The following is a 17,798-nucleotide window of genomic DNA, read 5'->3' as shown; positions in this document are numbered from 1 at the left end:
TTCCCTCCGCTCTGAGGGAATCTGGAAGGTATCTGGGCATGAGGACCTCTGATGTGATTCCGGTGCAATGAACTGTAATCTGTTGGGATGCTTGGGGCAGTTGGCCTTTACATGCCCAGGCTCATTACATTTAAAACATCATCCAGCTGATGGGTCATTGGGGCAAGGTGGGTTGCTGGAGAATGGTGTGGCAGGACGATAAGGTGTCTGGAGTATTTCTTGGTGTGTAGTTGGGGCCTTGAGCTGCCCCCGGTAGTAGGGTGTTGTCTGAGGGTGTCCCTTCTGGTATCCGCTCCAACTGCGACCGGTGTTGTTCCTCTCTCCTCCCTCCACCTGTTTTTTTCCGGCTTGCCCCGCCTCTCTGGCGGTCTGGGACTGCTCGTATCGATCAGCATAAGAAGCAAGGCTTTCTGCTGAGTCTATTTCCTTATCCCATAACACTGTTTTATTTCCTCCTTGGACATATTCAGGATTTGCTTCTGAGCTATCAAATCACACATTCCGTCAAAGCTAGTGATGACCCTTCCTTGGCCCATTTACTTACCCACATTACTTAGTCCAGGCCTCCTCTTAAGGGTTCGAAATTTTACTTTGTACGTTTTAGAAGTAATTTGAAATTGCTTTAAAACCAAATCCTTTAACTTATTATAGTAGAAGCCTCATTAATAGGCATCTTATTGAATATATCCAGAGCTCTTCCAGTCAATTTTGCGACTAATGTGGTCCTCTTGTGAGCTTCAGGAATTTTATGAAGAATGCACAGGTCTCTCAAAGTTGAGAAAATACTCAGCAATATCACTGGATTCATCATACTGTGGACATAGTTGCTCCCATTTGTGGATTGTTGGGGAAGGATTGTTAGGGTTATCCAGTAGATTCCGCTCAGCCCTTACCTTCTCCAACTCCAGTTCATGCTTCCTCTCTTTTTCCCTTGCCTCCATTTCTTTTTCCTTTGCCTCTATAGCTCTCCTGTGGACAGCCTCTTGGTTTTTTTCTGCCTCTATAGCTCTCCTGTGGTCAGCCTCTTTGGCTGTTTCTGCCTTGGGCTCTCTCACGTTTGCCTCTCTGTTTTTAACTAACTTTACACCCGAGAGTTAGAAATAAAACAAACAAACTTGGCTTGTCAAAAAAAATAGGTTGTGCTGTAACCCGATACCTGTTGTGACAAAGTTCCTGCTCTACCTTGGTGGGTCTTGCGCTTATTGGCGGATTTGCTCGCCTTGGAGCTTCACGGCAGCCCTCAACTTGACCGTTTTTCTGAATGCACAGTCCAGGTCGACGACTCCCGTGTCTGACCAGGAGTTGGGAGGATTTGGGGGGAACCCGGGCCCACCCTCTACTCCAGGTTCCAGCCCAGGGCCCTGTGGAATGCAACTGTCTAGAGTGCCTGCTGGAACAGCTGTGCGACAGCTACAACTCCTTGGGCTACTTCCCCATGGCCTCCTCCCAACACCTTCTTTAACCTCACCATAGGACCTTCCTCCTGGTGTCTGATAATGCTTGTACACCTCAGTCCTCCAACAGTCCATGTTCTCACTCTCAGCTCGTAGTGCCTCTTGCTCCCAGCTCCTCACACGCACACCTCAAACGGAAGTGAGCTCCTTTTTAAAACCCAGGTGCCCTGATTAGCCTGCCTTAATTGATTCTAGCAGCTTCTTGATTAGCTGCAGGTGTTCTAATCAACCTGTCTTAATTGTCTCCAGAAGGTTCCTGATTGTTCTGGAACCTTCCCTGTTACCTAACCAGGGAAAAGGGACCTACTTAGTCTGGGGCTAATATATCTGCCTTCTACTACTCTCCTACAGCCATCTGGACTGACCCTGTCATGCTATGTTTTCTGATAGTGATTGTCAGCCTACAGAAAAATCCTTTTTAAAAAAAAACCTAACACCTTTGTCTCCAGGCAAATAGACAGAAAAACCCTCTAGTTGCTCTTAGCTTAAAAAAAAATTCTTCAGGTCTGTGAAGAACTTGTGAATTTCCCTGCAGGAGGTTAACTACCCTGCCTTTAGATAGAGAAACTCCAACTCACAAACAAGCTCCCTTTTGTTATGCTTGTTGCTTTGTCTCCTTTTACAAAACCCTTTAAAATCTTTTAAAATCCTTTTGTGCTTCTGGTTCAAAAAAAATCTCAAAATGATTTTAAATTAATTCCACCGCTTTGCCACCATGTCAAGGTTCCTTCCCCACTCTGAACTCTAGGGTACAGATGTGGGGACATGCATGAAAGACCCCCTAAGCTTATTCTTACCATCTTAGGTTAAACACTGCCACCACCAAAGTGTTACACAAAGAACAGGAGAAGTGCCCACTTGGAAATGTCTTTCCCCCCTCGCAAAAAAAAATCCCCCAAGCACTACACCCCCTTTCCTGGGGAAGGCTTGATAAAAATCCTCACCAATTTGCATAGGTGAACACAGACCCAAACGCTTGGATCTTAAGAACAATGAAAAAGCAATCAGATTCTTAAAAGAAGAATTTTAATTAAAGAAAAAGTAAAAGAATCACCTCTGTAAAATCAGGATGGTAAATACCTTACAGGGTAATCCGATTCAAAACATAGAGAATCCCTCTAGGCAAAACCTTAAGTTACAAAAAGATACAAAAACAGGAATATACATCCCATTCAGCACAACTTATTTTATCAGCTATTTAAACAAAACAGAATCTAAGGCATATCTAACTAGATTGCTTACTAACTCTTTACAGGAGTTCTGACCTGCATTCCTGCTCTGGTCCCGGCAAAATTATCACACAGACAGAGAGAACCCTTTGTCCCCCCCCCAGCTTTGAAAGTATCTTGTCTCCTCATTGGTCATTTTGGTCAGGGGCCGGCGAGGTTATCCTAGCTTCTTAACCCTTTACAGATGAAAGGGTTTTTCCTCTGGCCAGGAGGGATTTAAAGGTGTTTACCCTTCCCTTTATATTTATGACACCACTAATATACATTGGACCAAATTCACTGCCCCTTTACTTAATTGACAACAGAAAATTTGGCATATTATTTTTAGGAGATATTTTCAGGTCACCAAGAAGGATAGTCAAGTGCTCGGAGAAACATTGCTCTCAGTAAAATTGTCATGCACATCTTCTGTGGTGTCCTTAGATTTAACTTTATCCAACAGTCACACTGTAGATTTTCTCTCCCCTCCTCAAGTGTACCCATGAAATGCAAGACTTATTTATTCCTGGGGAGATTCTGTGCCAAAAAACTCAAAATTCTGCATATTTTATTTGTCATAATAATGCAATATAATCACCCCAATTTCAATTGTTTTGGTAATCTATTTAAACTACAATACAGAAAAAAGTCACAGCATTTACTAAACAAATGAAAGTTAAGTTACAAACACTTGGTAGCATACCCTGATTCCAGTTATAATCCTGGATTTTCATTTAAATTACATTACAGAACACCAAACAGCCCCCCCCCCCCAAAGTAGAATGTTATTTTAACTTGCTCAGACTTTCATACATGAAAATCCTACAGTTTTGCTAATCATTGTCCTGTATCTGGCTGGGTACTTTGGGAAGTGCTTGGTTCTGATTGTCCTGACATTTTATTGACTGCTTAGTAAATGTTTTATTTGCCCTCAGTCTTTTTTTTTAAATGGGTAAGTAAAATAAATCCTGAGCTGTACTCTAACCACATTGTGCCACTTTGGCACAGGAAAAAAGTGAGAAAGCACACAGATCCTAGCTGAGGATTCCCTTACTGTCATTATAATAAGGCTCCTTTACATCACTTTGGCAATGTAGCAGCCTTAAAACTTTTTACAGGTTTTATACTCCTGGGGGAATTGACTGAGACTGGAAACAGTTAACTAACAATAGGAACATTAACAATGTTACTACACTGGCAGGCTGCTACATTTGTGCCTCAGAGAATGAGCTCAATTAAAGTCAACAGCAACTTTAACAATATAAATATAACAACAAATATTCTTGTTAACTGCTGGAATTAGCCTACCTTGCTTGTCACCATGAAAGGTTTTCCTCCTTTCCCCCCCCCCCCTGCTGCTGGTGATGGCTTATCTTAAGTGATCACTCTCCTTACAGTGTGTATGATAAACCCATTGTTTCATGTTCTCTGTGTGTGTATATAAATCTCTCCTCTGTTTTTTCCACCAAATGCGTCCGATGAAGTGAGCTGTAGCTCACGAAAGCTTATGCTCTAATAAATTTGTTAGTCTCTAAGGTGCCACAAGTACAACTTTAACAATGTTACTACAGAGGCACGCTTCTATATTTGTGCCTCCAGGACATAGCCAGCCTCGTGCATAATAAAAAGCTCTACCCTTCCATGCCGTGAGCTGCAGTCGCAAGAGAGAGGGACAGATTCTCTCTCTCTCTCTTGTTGGCACACACATACGCCTAGCCTTCCCTCCCCCCGCCCGCCAGTGATTAACCACACAGGCACGCACACCCAGTCCCTCTCCCCCATCTCTGAGGCTGCTCCAGGCACGCTGGAATAGATGCACTGAATGGGCTATCGGAGAAGAGGCTCATGTCCCCCGTCAGATTTTTTCCCCCATTTTTCTGCACAGAAATATGCAGGCCATATGAATTCTATGCTCCTGCAGGGGCACAGAATTGTGTCAGGAGTACTTATTGTTACCCACTAGATTTTTTTAACTAGACAACTTTTTTCAGGATATGTAGTGATGTAGTAAATTTGATATCCTGCAATGAACTCTGTATGGTGGGATCGAGGCACCCATTTGGAACTCCTTCTAGGAGCAGAGCCATATTGTTTTCAGTCATTTTTCATCTTGGTTATCATTTTTGCAGAAAGAAAAGCAGCCACGGAAGGAACATAATCTATACATGTACCTCTATTTTGTGGTTTTCATCATCTTTGGATCTTTCTTCACACTGAATCTTTTTGTTGGTGTCATTATTGACAATTTTAACCAACAAAAGAAAAAGATAAGTATATTGGATATGTTTCCAAGCCCCTGATATATCCCTTACATGCTGTCTTCAGAGTATAGGATGCCAGCTGTACACTGAAGCTCTTACAACATTTATTTACATTTATTACATGGAATAGCATCAGTATTGAATTTAATTGAGGCAGCATTGCAAGTGAAGTGCTAAGAAGTGCTTCCCCTTCGCCATTCCTTTCCCATGTTTCCCATCCATGTAATTCTTGGCTCCAGAGGCAGCACTGATTCAAGAGGCTGTGAAGTCAGCTACGCAGTCCCTTGAATGCTATTTCCCCTACCTTGGAGCTAAGCACTGTGGGACAGGGTCTGAGGAGCAGCTCTGGGATTGGGCAGTGCGCCAGAGCTGGTAGAGGACAGCAACAACAGGAGGTCAAGGGGAAGGGAACAAGTTGATCCTTCCCTCATGTGCCTGAGCTCGTAGCTAGTCATTTTCCTGCTTTCTGAGCCAGTGGAGTGCTACTACAGAACTGTTTAAAATGCATTTGGTCCAAATTAGGTACTGTGAGAGGGTTTAGTAACAGCAAGAAATAAGAGGGCAGAAAAAGAAAAAAAATGTTTACTTCCAATATTTTAGACTCTTGCAGGGCAATGATTTTTTTCTCATCAATAGTAACAGTAGCATTATCTCCATATACTTAGGTAGACAAGACATCTTTATGACAAAAGAACAGAGAAAATATTATAACGCAATGAAAAAACTGGGATCCAAGAAACCCCAAAAACCCATTCCAAGGCCATTGGTGAGACCACCTGAGTTCTTCCAACTAAAATATTTCTAATCAGTGAAAATCCATAGTAAAATAAACTTAATCCACCCAAAAATTTATTAATTATATATAATATACATAATATATAATTTGTTTCCACTGATGTTCAGAGAATGTTCATAGAATTAATTCTGTACCAAGAAATTGCCACTGAAGGATTATAAAGAATAAATGAAGTTCTTTGCAGAAATATTTACCCTGAAATTGATTATCCTTCAGAATGGGAAGGGAATTATGCTGTCATGTTTTATACTCTACCTTTCTTTAATATATCTATCTATAATGGAATTAAATAACATTGCAACATATAAAGACTACTAGTAAGTAAATACACATGCCTAAGCATAGCCTCATTTTCATAACTAATACTAAATACTCTTGTTTCCCCCCCCCCTCCGCAGAACAAATACCAAGGGGTTTTTTTTGACATTGTAACAAGCCAAGCCTTTGATGTTATCATCATGATTCTCATCTGCCTTAACATGATCACTATGATGGTGGAAACTGATGATCAAAGTATAAGGAAGACTGACGTTCTTAACAAAATCAACATGTTCTTTGTTGCCATCTTTACTGTAGAATGCATCGTGAAATTGTTGGCTCTGAGACACTACTACTTCACCAATGGCTGGAACATATTTGATTTAAGTGTGGTCATTATGTCTATTGTTGGTAGGTAAAAATATACCAACAAGCTCAGTAATAGCCCTTTATATTTCATCATCATATATTATTTTATATGTTTCCATGCCCCCCACCCCTCCTGCTGCCATTTTGTTCCTCCCCCTTTCCGCTCTGGGAGTTGGCCGTATGGTTTTGGAAGTCTACTCCTACCCTTTCTGGGTTCCCTAGGTATCTAGGTATCACATTTGGACCCATATGCATTTTTGGCACCATTGGCCATTTTGGGGGAAAAATTAATTTAACTTAACTGGAAACATCAAAAAATGAATGAATAAATGTAAATTTCATGCCTTTTCATCATTTTAAGAGGAATATATGCTTTTTTATGCTCTTAGTACATTTTCTGAATAAAATCTGTTAATCAGTTCTACAAAGGATGCAAAGTATTAGTGACAGAGAAAAAGTATATCCTTAAAGTTTGTTACATGTTTAAAGGGCACAGTTGTTCTAGAGACACCTTTAGAAATGTCCAAGATAGCCTTTTGTGGAATTATTTATTATAGCACATTAAAAAGTCAATTGATTAAATACCAATAAAAAGGACCATGTATGTAGATTTCTTTATCAAAGTTATTACAAAACCTATGCAAAATTATCAGTTGGCCTTTTTTCCACCAGTCTTAAACATGTCTACTGCCCCACGCTATTAGACATATTTGGAGGAGCAATAAGAATAGTGGGACAAATGTATCCTAATCTCTTCCTCTTTCCCTTTCTACCACCTCTGTGATGACATAAGGGTGAAAACGGAGGAGCAAAAAAGTGGTCCCTGTAAAGCCCATAATGATTAGGAGAATTTTAAAACATATCTCCCTTAAAAGAGAAGTATTTCTCTATAGTGCATGTTGCTTCAAGGACTTCCCAGAAAATAGCAAAAATAAATAAGTAGATCTAAAGGGACAACCAGAGAAAAAAATCCTGTTCTTCTATCGTGAAAAAATCTATAGATATTTCCATCAAGTTATGACCAAATGATTTTTAGAAGATTACCTTTTTCTTTTTTGTTGTCATATGAGACTACTTGGGGTTGCAATGGAACGCTTTAGAAGGGCCAGAATAAGTTTAGCCTTTCCTTGTGTAAGGACACCCTTGGAGTAATCATCTGCAGGGACTGAATCTGGGACCTCTGGATCTAAAAGAATAGACTCTACTGCTAGTGAAAATGGACCTTCTCCATTAGTTTGGCAGCATTATCAGACTAATAAAGTAGTCAAATCACAAGAGAGGGGCCAAAAGCCGCACTGTTAGCATAGATTACTTATATTTACTTTATCTGTTTCTGTCTATCTTGCCTACTTGGTTCTCATCTAGGCATCTAAGTGCCTGTGATTCTGATGTTATGTTTTGGTTTTTTGTTTGAGCTTTGATTTTTTTCAACCTTTAGGACCAAATGTTAAAACACAGTCACATAACCTTTGCACCCACTGGCAAAATGTTGCACATAAAACATCTACTTGAATACACATGTGTGTTTTCCATGTGCAGCAGCTCGCAGATTTTGTGGGCACAACATACAATTCCATAAAGGTGTGTTATTTTTTTAATTTCTAAACTTTTACAGATTAAGCCATTAATCTTTTTTTTTAAATATGTAAGTTTTCCTGTAAGAGCTGTCAGTGCTAGATTATCAACACATTAATGTCAGGGAGATATCAGTTTTATGAATAATATTATTTCTTTCAGTTACTAATTCACAAAAAAATTAGAAATTCTAACTGATAATTCCTTTTTTTTTCTTAAGGCACTCTGCTTTCTGACATTGTTAATGCATTTGAAAATTACTTCTCGCCTACACTCTTCAGAGTCATTCGGTTGGCTCAGATTGGACGAATACTAAGACTTGTCCGAGCTGCCAAAGGAATTAGAACTCTCCTTTTTGCCTTAATGATGTCCCTTCCTGCTCTGTTCAACATTGGTCTTCTCCTTTTTCTGGTCACGTTTATTTATGCCATTTTTGGCATGGCTAACTTTGCTTATGTTCAATGGGAGAGTGGGATTGATGACATGTTCAACTTCCAAACCTTTGCTAATAGCATTCTTTGTCTCTTCCAAATGACAACATCTGCTGGCTGGGATGGTCTTCTCAGTCCTATTTTAAACACTGGACCTCCGTTTTGTGATCCAAACATACAAGGTGCTGTGGGAGAATGTGGTAAACCTGCTGTGGGTATTATTTTCTTTGTAAGTTACATCATTATATCATTTCTCATTGTTGTAAACATGTATATAGCTGTTATTTTAGAGAACTTCAATGTTGCCACTGAGGAAAGTACAGATCCTTTAGGTGAAGATGACTTTGATATGTTTTATAAAATCTGGGAGAAGTTTGATCCTGAAGCAACTCAATTTATTGAGTATTCTGCACTTTCAAACTTCGCACATGCTTTGGCAGAACCTTTACGTGTAGCCAAACCAAACAAAATTGAGCTCCTAGCAATGGACCTTCCCTTGGCCAGTGGAGATAGGATTCACTGTTTGGATATTTTGTTTGCTTTTACCAAACGGGTGCTAGGAGAATCTGGGGAAATGGACAAACTAAAAGAACAGACAGAGGAAAAGTTTATGGCTGCTAATCCATCTAGGTTTTTTCATGAACCAATCACAACCACGCTCAGACACAAAGAAGAGGAGGTTTCTGCCATTATTATCCAGAGGGCCTATAGGAGTCATTTGATTCAACGGTCCATGAAGCAGGCCTCTCTCTTATATCCTAGAACTTGTGATGGTGACATCCTTGAAGATTCTTCACAGAAGGAAGGCCTCATTGCATTCATGGTGAATGAAAATTATGGTAGGAATCTAGACAAGTCCGAGACTCTGTCTTCAATCTCTTTCCCTCCATCCTATGACAGTGTCACCGTGGACACTAATGACAACCTCCAGGTAAAGGCGGCGGAATCTTCCAAATGTGATGTCCCTATAGGTTGTCAGCTATCTCCAGACAAAGATAAAGAACCCATTGTTTAATATTTTGTTAATAATGCTTTAAAATATTCACAGAATATAATGAGGTAAATATGCAGCAACCGAAGCAGCCTTCTTTTTAAACATTAGTTGCAAAAGAAACAAGAATTATTCTACCCTTAACTGTGGGAGTTCATAAGCTGTCACCTTTGACCCTGCTACATTCAACTTTACTCAGTGTTTATATTTAGATATACCTAGGAAGAATCTGTGTAGAGTAATAACTGTTATATTGGTGGCAGTCGTGAATTAAGGCAGAATCCTTGGTCTCTTGTTACTATGGCCCAGACACAGAGCTGATTAGAGCTGCACTTTGCTTACTTCTGCTAACCGAACACCCACCCACTTAGATTGGTTTTCTTCATTATGGACCTCGTTCAAGAAGTGGAAAATAAGTTTCAAGATATCTGGAAAGAAATAGCTGTCTGGGAAAGGGGTGGGAGTAAATGTAATGGTTTTTGAGGGTTTTGAAGTGTGAGAGGGTGAAATTTAGCGTAATTAACACTTTGATAATAAACCTGGTAGACTAATGACTCCCAATCTTTTCAGTTCTGTGACACACATATCATAAACATTGCTATTGCATGACCCATTGATATGTCAAACTGTACTGGAACTCCTCCAATATGATGAATTTAAACAATAGCCATGGTATGTATACTATTGTAAGTTACTGCAGTATAATGACATAATAAATGTAATACTTAACATTCCAGAAACAGAAATGAATTACATTAGAATATTTTTTTTACACAAAACTGCTTTTCCTCTGGAATTATGAAGTTGACATCTTTATCTTCACCATGTTTTCTTTCTAAAGATCTTTGTGACTCTTATGACATCATGATATCATTAGCTGGGACTTCTCCACAAAGAACTCTACACCTTGGCCTGCCTTCAGTCTCTTCTACCATGTGTGTAAATACTTATTTGAGGTACATGGGTTCATACTTTCTGTATGAACCATTTTGCTTTTCATTTGTCTTCCTTTCTGCTGCATTGTCTGGTATTCACAGCCACAAGACCACTCAAGTCTTTGTTGACACTTACATTCCATATTTAAAACTGTTAATTGTATATGTAAATCACTTTTCAAGGTAAGATTAAAAAAAGTGGCAAGATTCATGTGACTATCAAGGGTAACTGGTCCAGGGGAAGCACAGCTTTCCTTTCTTCCCCACAGTGTTTTCAGACAAAAGAAGCTTGGCTTTGTGGCTGAGGCGCTGGACTGGGGCTCTGATCTGGGTTCAATTCCTTGCTTGGCTACCGACTTTCCATAGGACCATAGGCAAATCACATTTGACTGCAGTGCAGATGTACCTTAATCTCTCTTTCACTCAGTTCCCCTCTATAAAATGGGAATAATAATACTTCCTTTAATAAATCTCCCTTTCTCCCACTTTTGTCTGTCTGTCTATTTAGATTGTGAGCTCTTTGGACAGGGTCTGGCTCTTACTTTGCATATGTACAGTGCCTTGCACAATGTGGTCCCAGTCTTAATTGGGGCTTCAAGGTACTATTTGAATACAAAAAATAATAAATAATATTTGTAATGCCTTTTATCTTTCTTTCTCTCTGTTTTATTCCCCCTGCTTCTCCTGGTGTAAATGGTCTCTCACTATGGAGTTTTGGGCCCATGCTGTTACTTTCTCCCTGTACTTTGAAGCTAGACACCATGGGCATTATCCTTTATTAGTGTGAATCAGCATAGTTTCATTGAAGTCTGTGACTCTGTACTATTGAAATCAGTGGAACTATTCTGCTGACCTTTCACTGCCCCCTCTCTGACCACTGCTCCGGCCCCGGCCGCTGCTCTGGCCCCTGACCCAGCCCAGCCACTGCTCCAACCCCAGCAGCTGACCACTATTCTCTGCTCCAGCCCCTGACTACTACTCTAAAATACCCTCCAAAACCAGTCAAATTTAAATTCCTGCACACGTCCTTGTATGAAGTAGGTACCTGCCCCATCTTGTGCACTGCACACATACAATATTTAGCATTCTGCACACCAGCGATCTTGCAGTTCTCAAAGCTTTGAATTATGTACAAGTCTATGAAGCCCCCATCCCCATCCTGATTAGGGGGTGGGGCTTCTGACTAGAGGTCCTATAAAGGTAGCCAGCCAGTCAGGCAGCAGCACAGACAGCTGCAGCGGCACAGGAGCTAGCAAACAGAGCTGTAAACAGGGGAGTTTGAGTGGGAGTTTGAAAGGGGAGTTTGTATTGTGGTGCTTGTTTGGAGTTTGCTTTTGCTGGAGGGAGGTGGTCTTTTTGGTGTGGCTTGTGTTTCCCAGATTAACAGGACTTAGGTGGGAAGGCGATGACAGATACGGAGGCAGCTGTGGGAGTGACTCCTGTAGTGGAAGACACAGTGAGGATGACTGGCTGTGGAAGCTGTGGTATGTACATGATCCTGGAGGGGGGACCTGGTAAGAGTTTTTTCTGCATGAAATGCCGTCTGATAGAGCTGATGGAGGAAAAGATCCGAGGTTTGGAGATGCAGGTGGAAAGTCTGGTTGAGTTTAGGAAGGGGTTTGAGCAGATGATGGAGCAAAGATAGGAGGTATCTGAAGGGAAAAGCTCAGACTCACAAATGGAAGCAGGGCTGGGGAATTTTGAGGGGAGACTGGGTGAGGAAAGTGGTCCATGGAAGCATGTGACTAAAAGAATCAGGCAGAGGAAAAGACGGGCACGTGAAGGAGAAATAGAGCTTAGGAACAGGTTTGCAGAGTTGGAAAATGAAGAAGGGGCTCATCAGGTAGTTGCTGAAGGTGGAAGGGCAAGGGAGAAGAGAAGAGAGGCTAGTCCTATAGGAAAAGGGGAAGAGTCAAGGGAGACTACACCAAGTATGAGCCCCAGGAGGATAAAGGATGGGTTGAAGAGGATTATAAGGGAAAATAGGAATGGAAAGAACTTGCAGCTAGAGGGTACAGGGGAGAGACTGGAGAATAGCACCATCATCAGGAAAAGGCAGGTCTATATGATCGGGGACTCTTTATTGAGAAGAATAGACAGGCCTGTAACTAGAGCTGATCCAGAGAATAGAAGGATGTGCTGTCTTCTGGGTGCTAAGATACGGGATGTAGACCTGAGGTTGAAAAGGATCCTAAAGGGAGCGGGAAAGAATCCCCTAATTATCCTTCATGTGGGAACAAATGATATGGCTAGATTCTCGCTGGAAAGTATTAAGGGAGACTATGCTAGGCTGGGGAAGATGCTTAAGGAAATTGAGGCTCAGGTGATCTTTAGTGGGATCCTTCCTGTTCCTAGAGAAGGGCAACAAAGGTGTGACAAGATTATGACTGTCAACAGATGGCTTAGGCGGTGGTGCTATAAGGAGGGCTTTGGGATGTATGGCCACTGGGAGGCATTTACGGACAGAGGACAGTTCTCTCGGGATGGACTTCATCTGAGTAGGGAAGGAAATAGACTTCTAGGATGGAGGCTGGCACAACTGATAAAGAGAGCTTTAAACTAGGAGTTTGGGAGAGATGGTTGGGAGATGTCCAGGTAATCTCCACGCCAGATTTTAGCATTGAGAGGGAAGAAGACAAAGTAAGAAAAGATACAGCTGTGGGTAGGAGAATGTATATAAGGAGCGAGGGCGGCGTGGATACTAGTCTAATAGGTTACACTGGCTGTAGAATGACTGTGCCTAATAGGGTACAAAATGTGAGCGAGGCCAAACGGCAAAAATTAAGATGTTTGTACACCAATGCGAGGAGCCTAGGTAACAAAATGGAGGAACTAGAGCTACTGATGCAGGAAGTGAAACCAGATATTATAGGGATAACAGAAACATGGTGGAATAGTAGTCATGACTGGACTACAGGTATTGAAGGGTATGTGCTGTTTAGGAAAGACAGAAACAAAGGTAAAGGTGGTGGAGTAGCATTGTATATCAATGATGAGGTAGAATGTAAAGAAATAAGAAGCGATGCAATGGATAAGACAGAGTCCGCCTGGGCAAAAATGACATTGGGGAAGATAACTAGTAGAGTCTCTCCTACGATAGTGCTTGGGGTGTGCTATAGACCTCCGGGATCTAATTTGGATATGGATAGAGCCCTTTTTAATGTTTTTAATAAAGTAAATACTAATGGAAACTGCATGATCATGGGAGACTTTAACTTCCCAGATATAGACTGGAGGACCAGTGCTAGTAATAATAATAGGGCTCAGATTTTCCTAGATGCGATAGCTGATGGATTCCTTCATCAAGTAGTTGCTGAACCGACTAGAGGGGATGCCATTTTAGATTTAATTTTGGTGAGTAGCGAGGACCTCATAGAAGAAATGGTTGTAGGGGACAATCTTGGCTCAAGTGATCATGAGCTAATTCAGTTCAAACTAAATGGAAGGATTAACAAAAATAAATCTGCAACTAGAGTTTTTGATTTCAAAAGGGCTGACTTTCAAAAATTAAGGAAATTAGTTAGGGAAGTGGATTGGACTGAAGAACTTGTGGATCTAAAGGTAGAGGAAGCCTAGGATTACTTTAAATCAAAGCTGCAGAAGCTATCGGAAGCCTGTATCCCAAGAGAGGGGAAAAAATTCATAGGAAGGAGTTGTAGACCAAGCTGGATGAGCAAGCATCTTAGAGAGGTGATTAAGAAGAAGCAGAAAGCATACAGGGAGTGGAAGATGGGAGGGATCAGCAAGGAAAGCTACCTTATTGAGGTCAGAACATGTAGGGATAAAGTGAGACAGGCTAAAAGTCGAGTCGAGTTGGACCTTGCAAAGGGAATTAAAACCAATAGTAAAAGGTTCTATAGCCATATAAATAAGAAGAAAACTAAGAAAGAAGTGGGGCCGCTAAACACTGAGGATGGAGTGGAGGTTAAAGATAATCTAGGCATGGCCCAATATCTAAACAAATACTTTACCTCAGTCTTTAATAAGGCTAAAGAGGATCTTAGGGATAATGGTAGCATGACAAATGGGAATGAGGATATGGAGGTAGCTATTACCATATGTGAGGTAGAAGCGAAACTGAAACAGCTTAATGGGACTAAATCGGGGGGCCCAGATAAACTTCATCCAAGAATATTAAAGGAATTGGCACCTGAAATTGCAAGCCCATTAGCAAGAATTTTTAATGAATCTGTAAACTCAGGAGTAGTACCGAATGATTGGAGAATTGCTAATATAGTTCCTATTTTTAAGAAAGGAAAAAAAAGTGATCCGGGTAACTACAGCCAGTTAGTTTGACATCTGTAGTATGCAAAGTCCTGGAAAAAATTTTGAAGGAGAAATTAGTTAAGGACATTGAAGTCAATGGTAAATGGGACAAAATAGAACATGGTTTTACAAAAGGTAGATTGTGCCAAACCAACTTAATCTCCTTTTTTGAAAAAGTAACAGATTTTTTAGATAAAGGAAATGCAGTAGATCTAATTTACCTAGATTTCAGTAAGGCATTTGATACCATGCCACATGGGGAATTCTTAGTTCAATTGGAGAAGATGGGGATCAATATGAACATCAAAAGGTGGATAAGGACTTGGTTAAAGGGGAGACTGCAATGGGTCCTACTGGAAGGCGAACTTTCAGGTTGGAGGGAGGTTACCAGTGGAGTTCCTCAGGGATCGGTTTTGGGACCAATCTTATTTAATCTTTTTATTACTGACCTTGGCACAAAAAGTAGGAGTGTGCTAATAAAGTTTGCAGATGATACAAAGCTGGGAGGTATTGCCAATTCAGAGAAGGATCGGGATATTATACAGGAGGATCTGGATGACCTTGTAAACTGGAGTAATAGTAATAGGATGAAATTTAATAGTGAGAAGTGTAAGGTTATGCATTTAGGGATTAATAACAAGAATTTTAGTTATAAGTTGGGGACGCATCAATTAGAAGTAACGGAAGAGGAGAAGGACCTTGGAGTATTGGTTGATCATAGGATGACTATGATCTGCCAATGTGATATGGCTGTGAAAAAAGCTAATGCGGTTTTGGGATGCATCAGGAGAGGCATTTCCAGTAGGGATAAGGAGGTTTTAGTACCATTATACAAGGCATTGGTGAGACCTCACCTAGAATACTGTGTGCAGTTCTGGTGTCCCATGTTTAAAAAGGATGAATTCAAACTGGAGCAGGTACAGAGAAGGGCTACTAGGATGATCCGAGGAATGGAAAACTTGTCTTATGAAAGGAGACTCAAGGAGCTTGGCTTGTTTAGCCTAACTAAAAGAAGGTTGAGGGGAGATATATTGCTCTCTATAAATATATCAGAGGGATAAATACAGGAGAGGGAGAGGAATTATTTAAGCTCAGCACCTATGTGGACACAAGAACAAATGGGTATATACTGGCCACCAGGAAGTTTAGACTTGAAATTAGACAAAGGTTTCTAACCATCAGAGGAGTGAAGTTTTGGAATAGCCTTCCAAGGGAAGCAGTGGGGGCAAAAGATCTATCTGGTTTTAAGATTCTACTCGATAAGTTTATGGAGGAGATGGTATGATGGGATAATGTGATTTTGGTAATTAATTGATCTTTAAATATTCAGGGTAAATAGGCCTAATCCCCTGAGATGGGATATTAGATGGATGAGTTCTGAGTTACCCAGGAAAGAATTTTCTGTAGTATCTGGCTGGTGAATCTTGCCCATATGCTCAGGGTTTAGCTGATCGCCATATTTGGGGTCGGGAAGGAATTTTCCTCTAGGGCAGATTGGAGGGGCCCTGGAGGTTTTTCGCCTTCCTCTGTAGCATGGGCCATGGGTGACTTGAGGGAGGCTTCTCTGCTCCTTGAAGTCTTTAAACCACGATTTGAGGACTTCAATAGCTCAGACATAGGTGAGGTTTTTCGCAGGAATGGGTGGGTGAGATTCTGTGGCCTGCGCTGTGCAGGAGGTCAGACTAGATGATCAGAATTGTCCCTTCTGACCTTAGTATCTATGAATCCCACCTCGCAAAAATGTACAATTACAAGCATTTGGCATCCGATGAAGTGAGCTGTAGCTCACGAAAGCTTATGCTCTAATAAATTTGTTAGTCTCTAAGGTGCCACAAGTACTCCTTTTCTTTTTGCGAATACAGACTAACACGGCTGCTACTCTGAATCCTTTTCATTTGTAACCCTGGCTGGGAGACTAGCCAACCTTCATCTTCACTCTTCTATTAAACAAGCAGGAGACTCTGGGACACCAAAAGAACATAGATTCATATGTTTGTATGTTAAGGGCAGAAGGGACCATTATGCTTACCTCTTCTGATCTCCTGCATAACACTGGCCATAAGACATCTCTGAATTAATTCCTGCTTCATGGCCAATTGTTGTGATTGAACTAGAGTTTATCTAACCAATCTTGATTTAAAAATTTACAGTGATGGGGAATTCACCACAACCCTTGGTTCCCGCACTTAAAAAATTGCACCTTATTCCTAGTCTGAATTTCTCTGGCTTCAATATCCAGACATTGGATTTTGTTATCCCTTTGTCTGCTAGCCCTCTATTAAATATATTCTCCATGTAGGTACTTATACAGCATGATCAAGTCACCTCTAAACATTCTCTTTGATAAACTAAACAGATTGAGCTCCTTCAGTGTCTAATGTAAGGCATGTTTTTCAATCCTTTAATCGTTCCTGTTACCCTTTTTTTAATTCTCTTCAATTTTTCAACATCCTTTTTGAAGTGTGGATACCAGAAGCAGTAGTCCAGCAGCAGCTGCAGCAGTTGCACCAGTGCTAAATACAGAAGTAATATAACATCCCTACTCGATAATCCCCTATTTATGCATCCAAGGATTGCATTGGTCCTTTTTGCCACAATATCACGTTGGGAGCTCATGTTCTTGTGATTATCTACCATTATCACCAAGTCTTTTTCAAAGTTGCTGCTTCCCAGGATAATCTCTCCCATCCTGTAAGTATGGCGTGTTCTTTTTTGCATTAAGCTATATTGAACTATGTATTGTTTGCTTATGCCCAGCTTACCAGGCGATCCAGATCAAGCTGTATCAGTGGCCTCTTCATTATTTACCACTCCCTCAATCTTTGTGTCATCTGCAAACTTGATCCGTAATCATTTTGTTTTCTTCCAAGTCATTAGTAAAAATGATTAAATAGCAAAAGACCAAGAACTGATTCCAGCATGACTCCACTAGAAACTTGCTTGATAACATTTTGTGGTATCAGTTAACCTCTGCCTGTGATGGAGCTCCAGTAAATATCTCCATAGGAAAGGGAAGTGAAAACCCCCACAACCAGTGATACTGCAGCTCTCCTCGGTATACCTCGTCTCCTAGCTTAAGTGCACACACCTTTGACAGAAAATTATAGTAATCACCGTGCTAATTTCCTTTCACATGCACATCCTGACCAGAACATGAATTAATGGAAAGATTTTTGGACCACTTAGCAATAACCAGTAAACACCCACTTCCGTTAGTTATATCAGCAGCTATACCATGGGATAGACTTGAAACT

The 17,798-nt window shown here is 40.8% G+C and overlaps 1 protein-coding gene across 1 annotated transcript in view; it reads left to right on the top strand.

Annotated features, from left to right (window-relative positions):
- LOC119850912 (sodium channel protein type 5 subunit alpha-like) overlaps positions 1-9,422 on the top strand; it is a 133,839-nt gene extending 124,417 nt beyond the window's left edge. Inside the window, 4 exon segments of the mRNA XM_043509707.1 lie at positions 4,792-4,933; positions 5,589-5,689; positions 6,118-6,388; positions 8,142-9,422. Coding sequence (XP_043365642.1) covers positions 4,792-4,933; positions 5,589-5,689; positions 6,118-6,388; positions 8,142-9,367 — 1,740 coding nt within the window. The 3' untranslated portion in view covers positions 9,368-9,422.
- Positions 9,423-17,798: the final 8,376 nt, after the last annotated feature.

This window comes from Dermochelys coriacea, chromosome 2 (genome assembly GCF_009764565.3).
Source record: "Dermochelys coriacea isolate rDerCor1 chromosome 2, rDerCor1.pri.v4, whole genome shotgun sequence".
Classification (NCBI taxonomy): Eukaryota; Metazoa; Chordata; order Testudines; family Dermochelyidae; genus Dermochelys; species Dermochelys coriacea.
The sequence above is the reverse complement of the archived record's forward strand: the minus strand, read 5'-3'. Positions and strand labels throughout refer to the sequence as shown.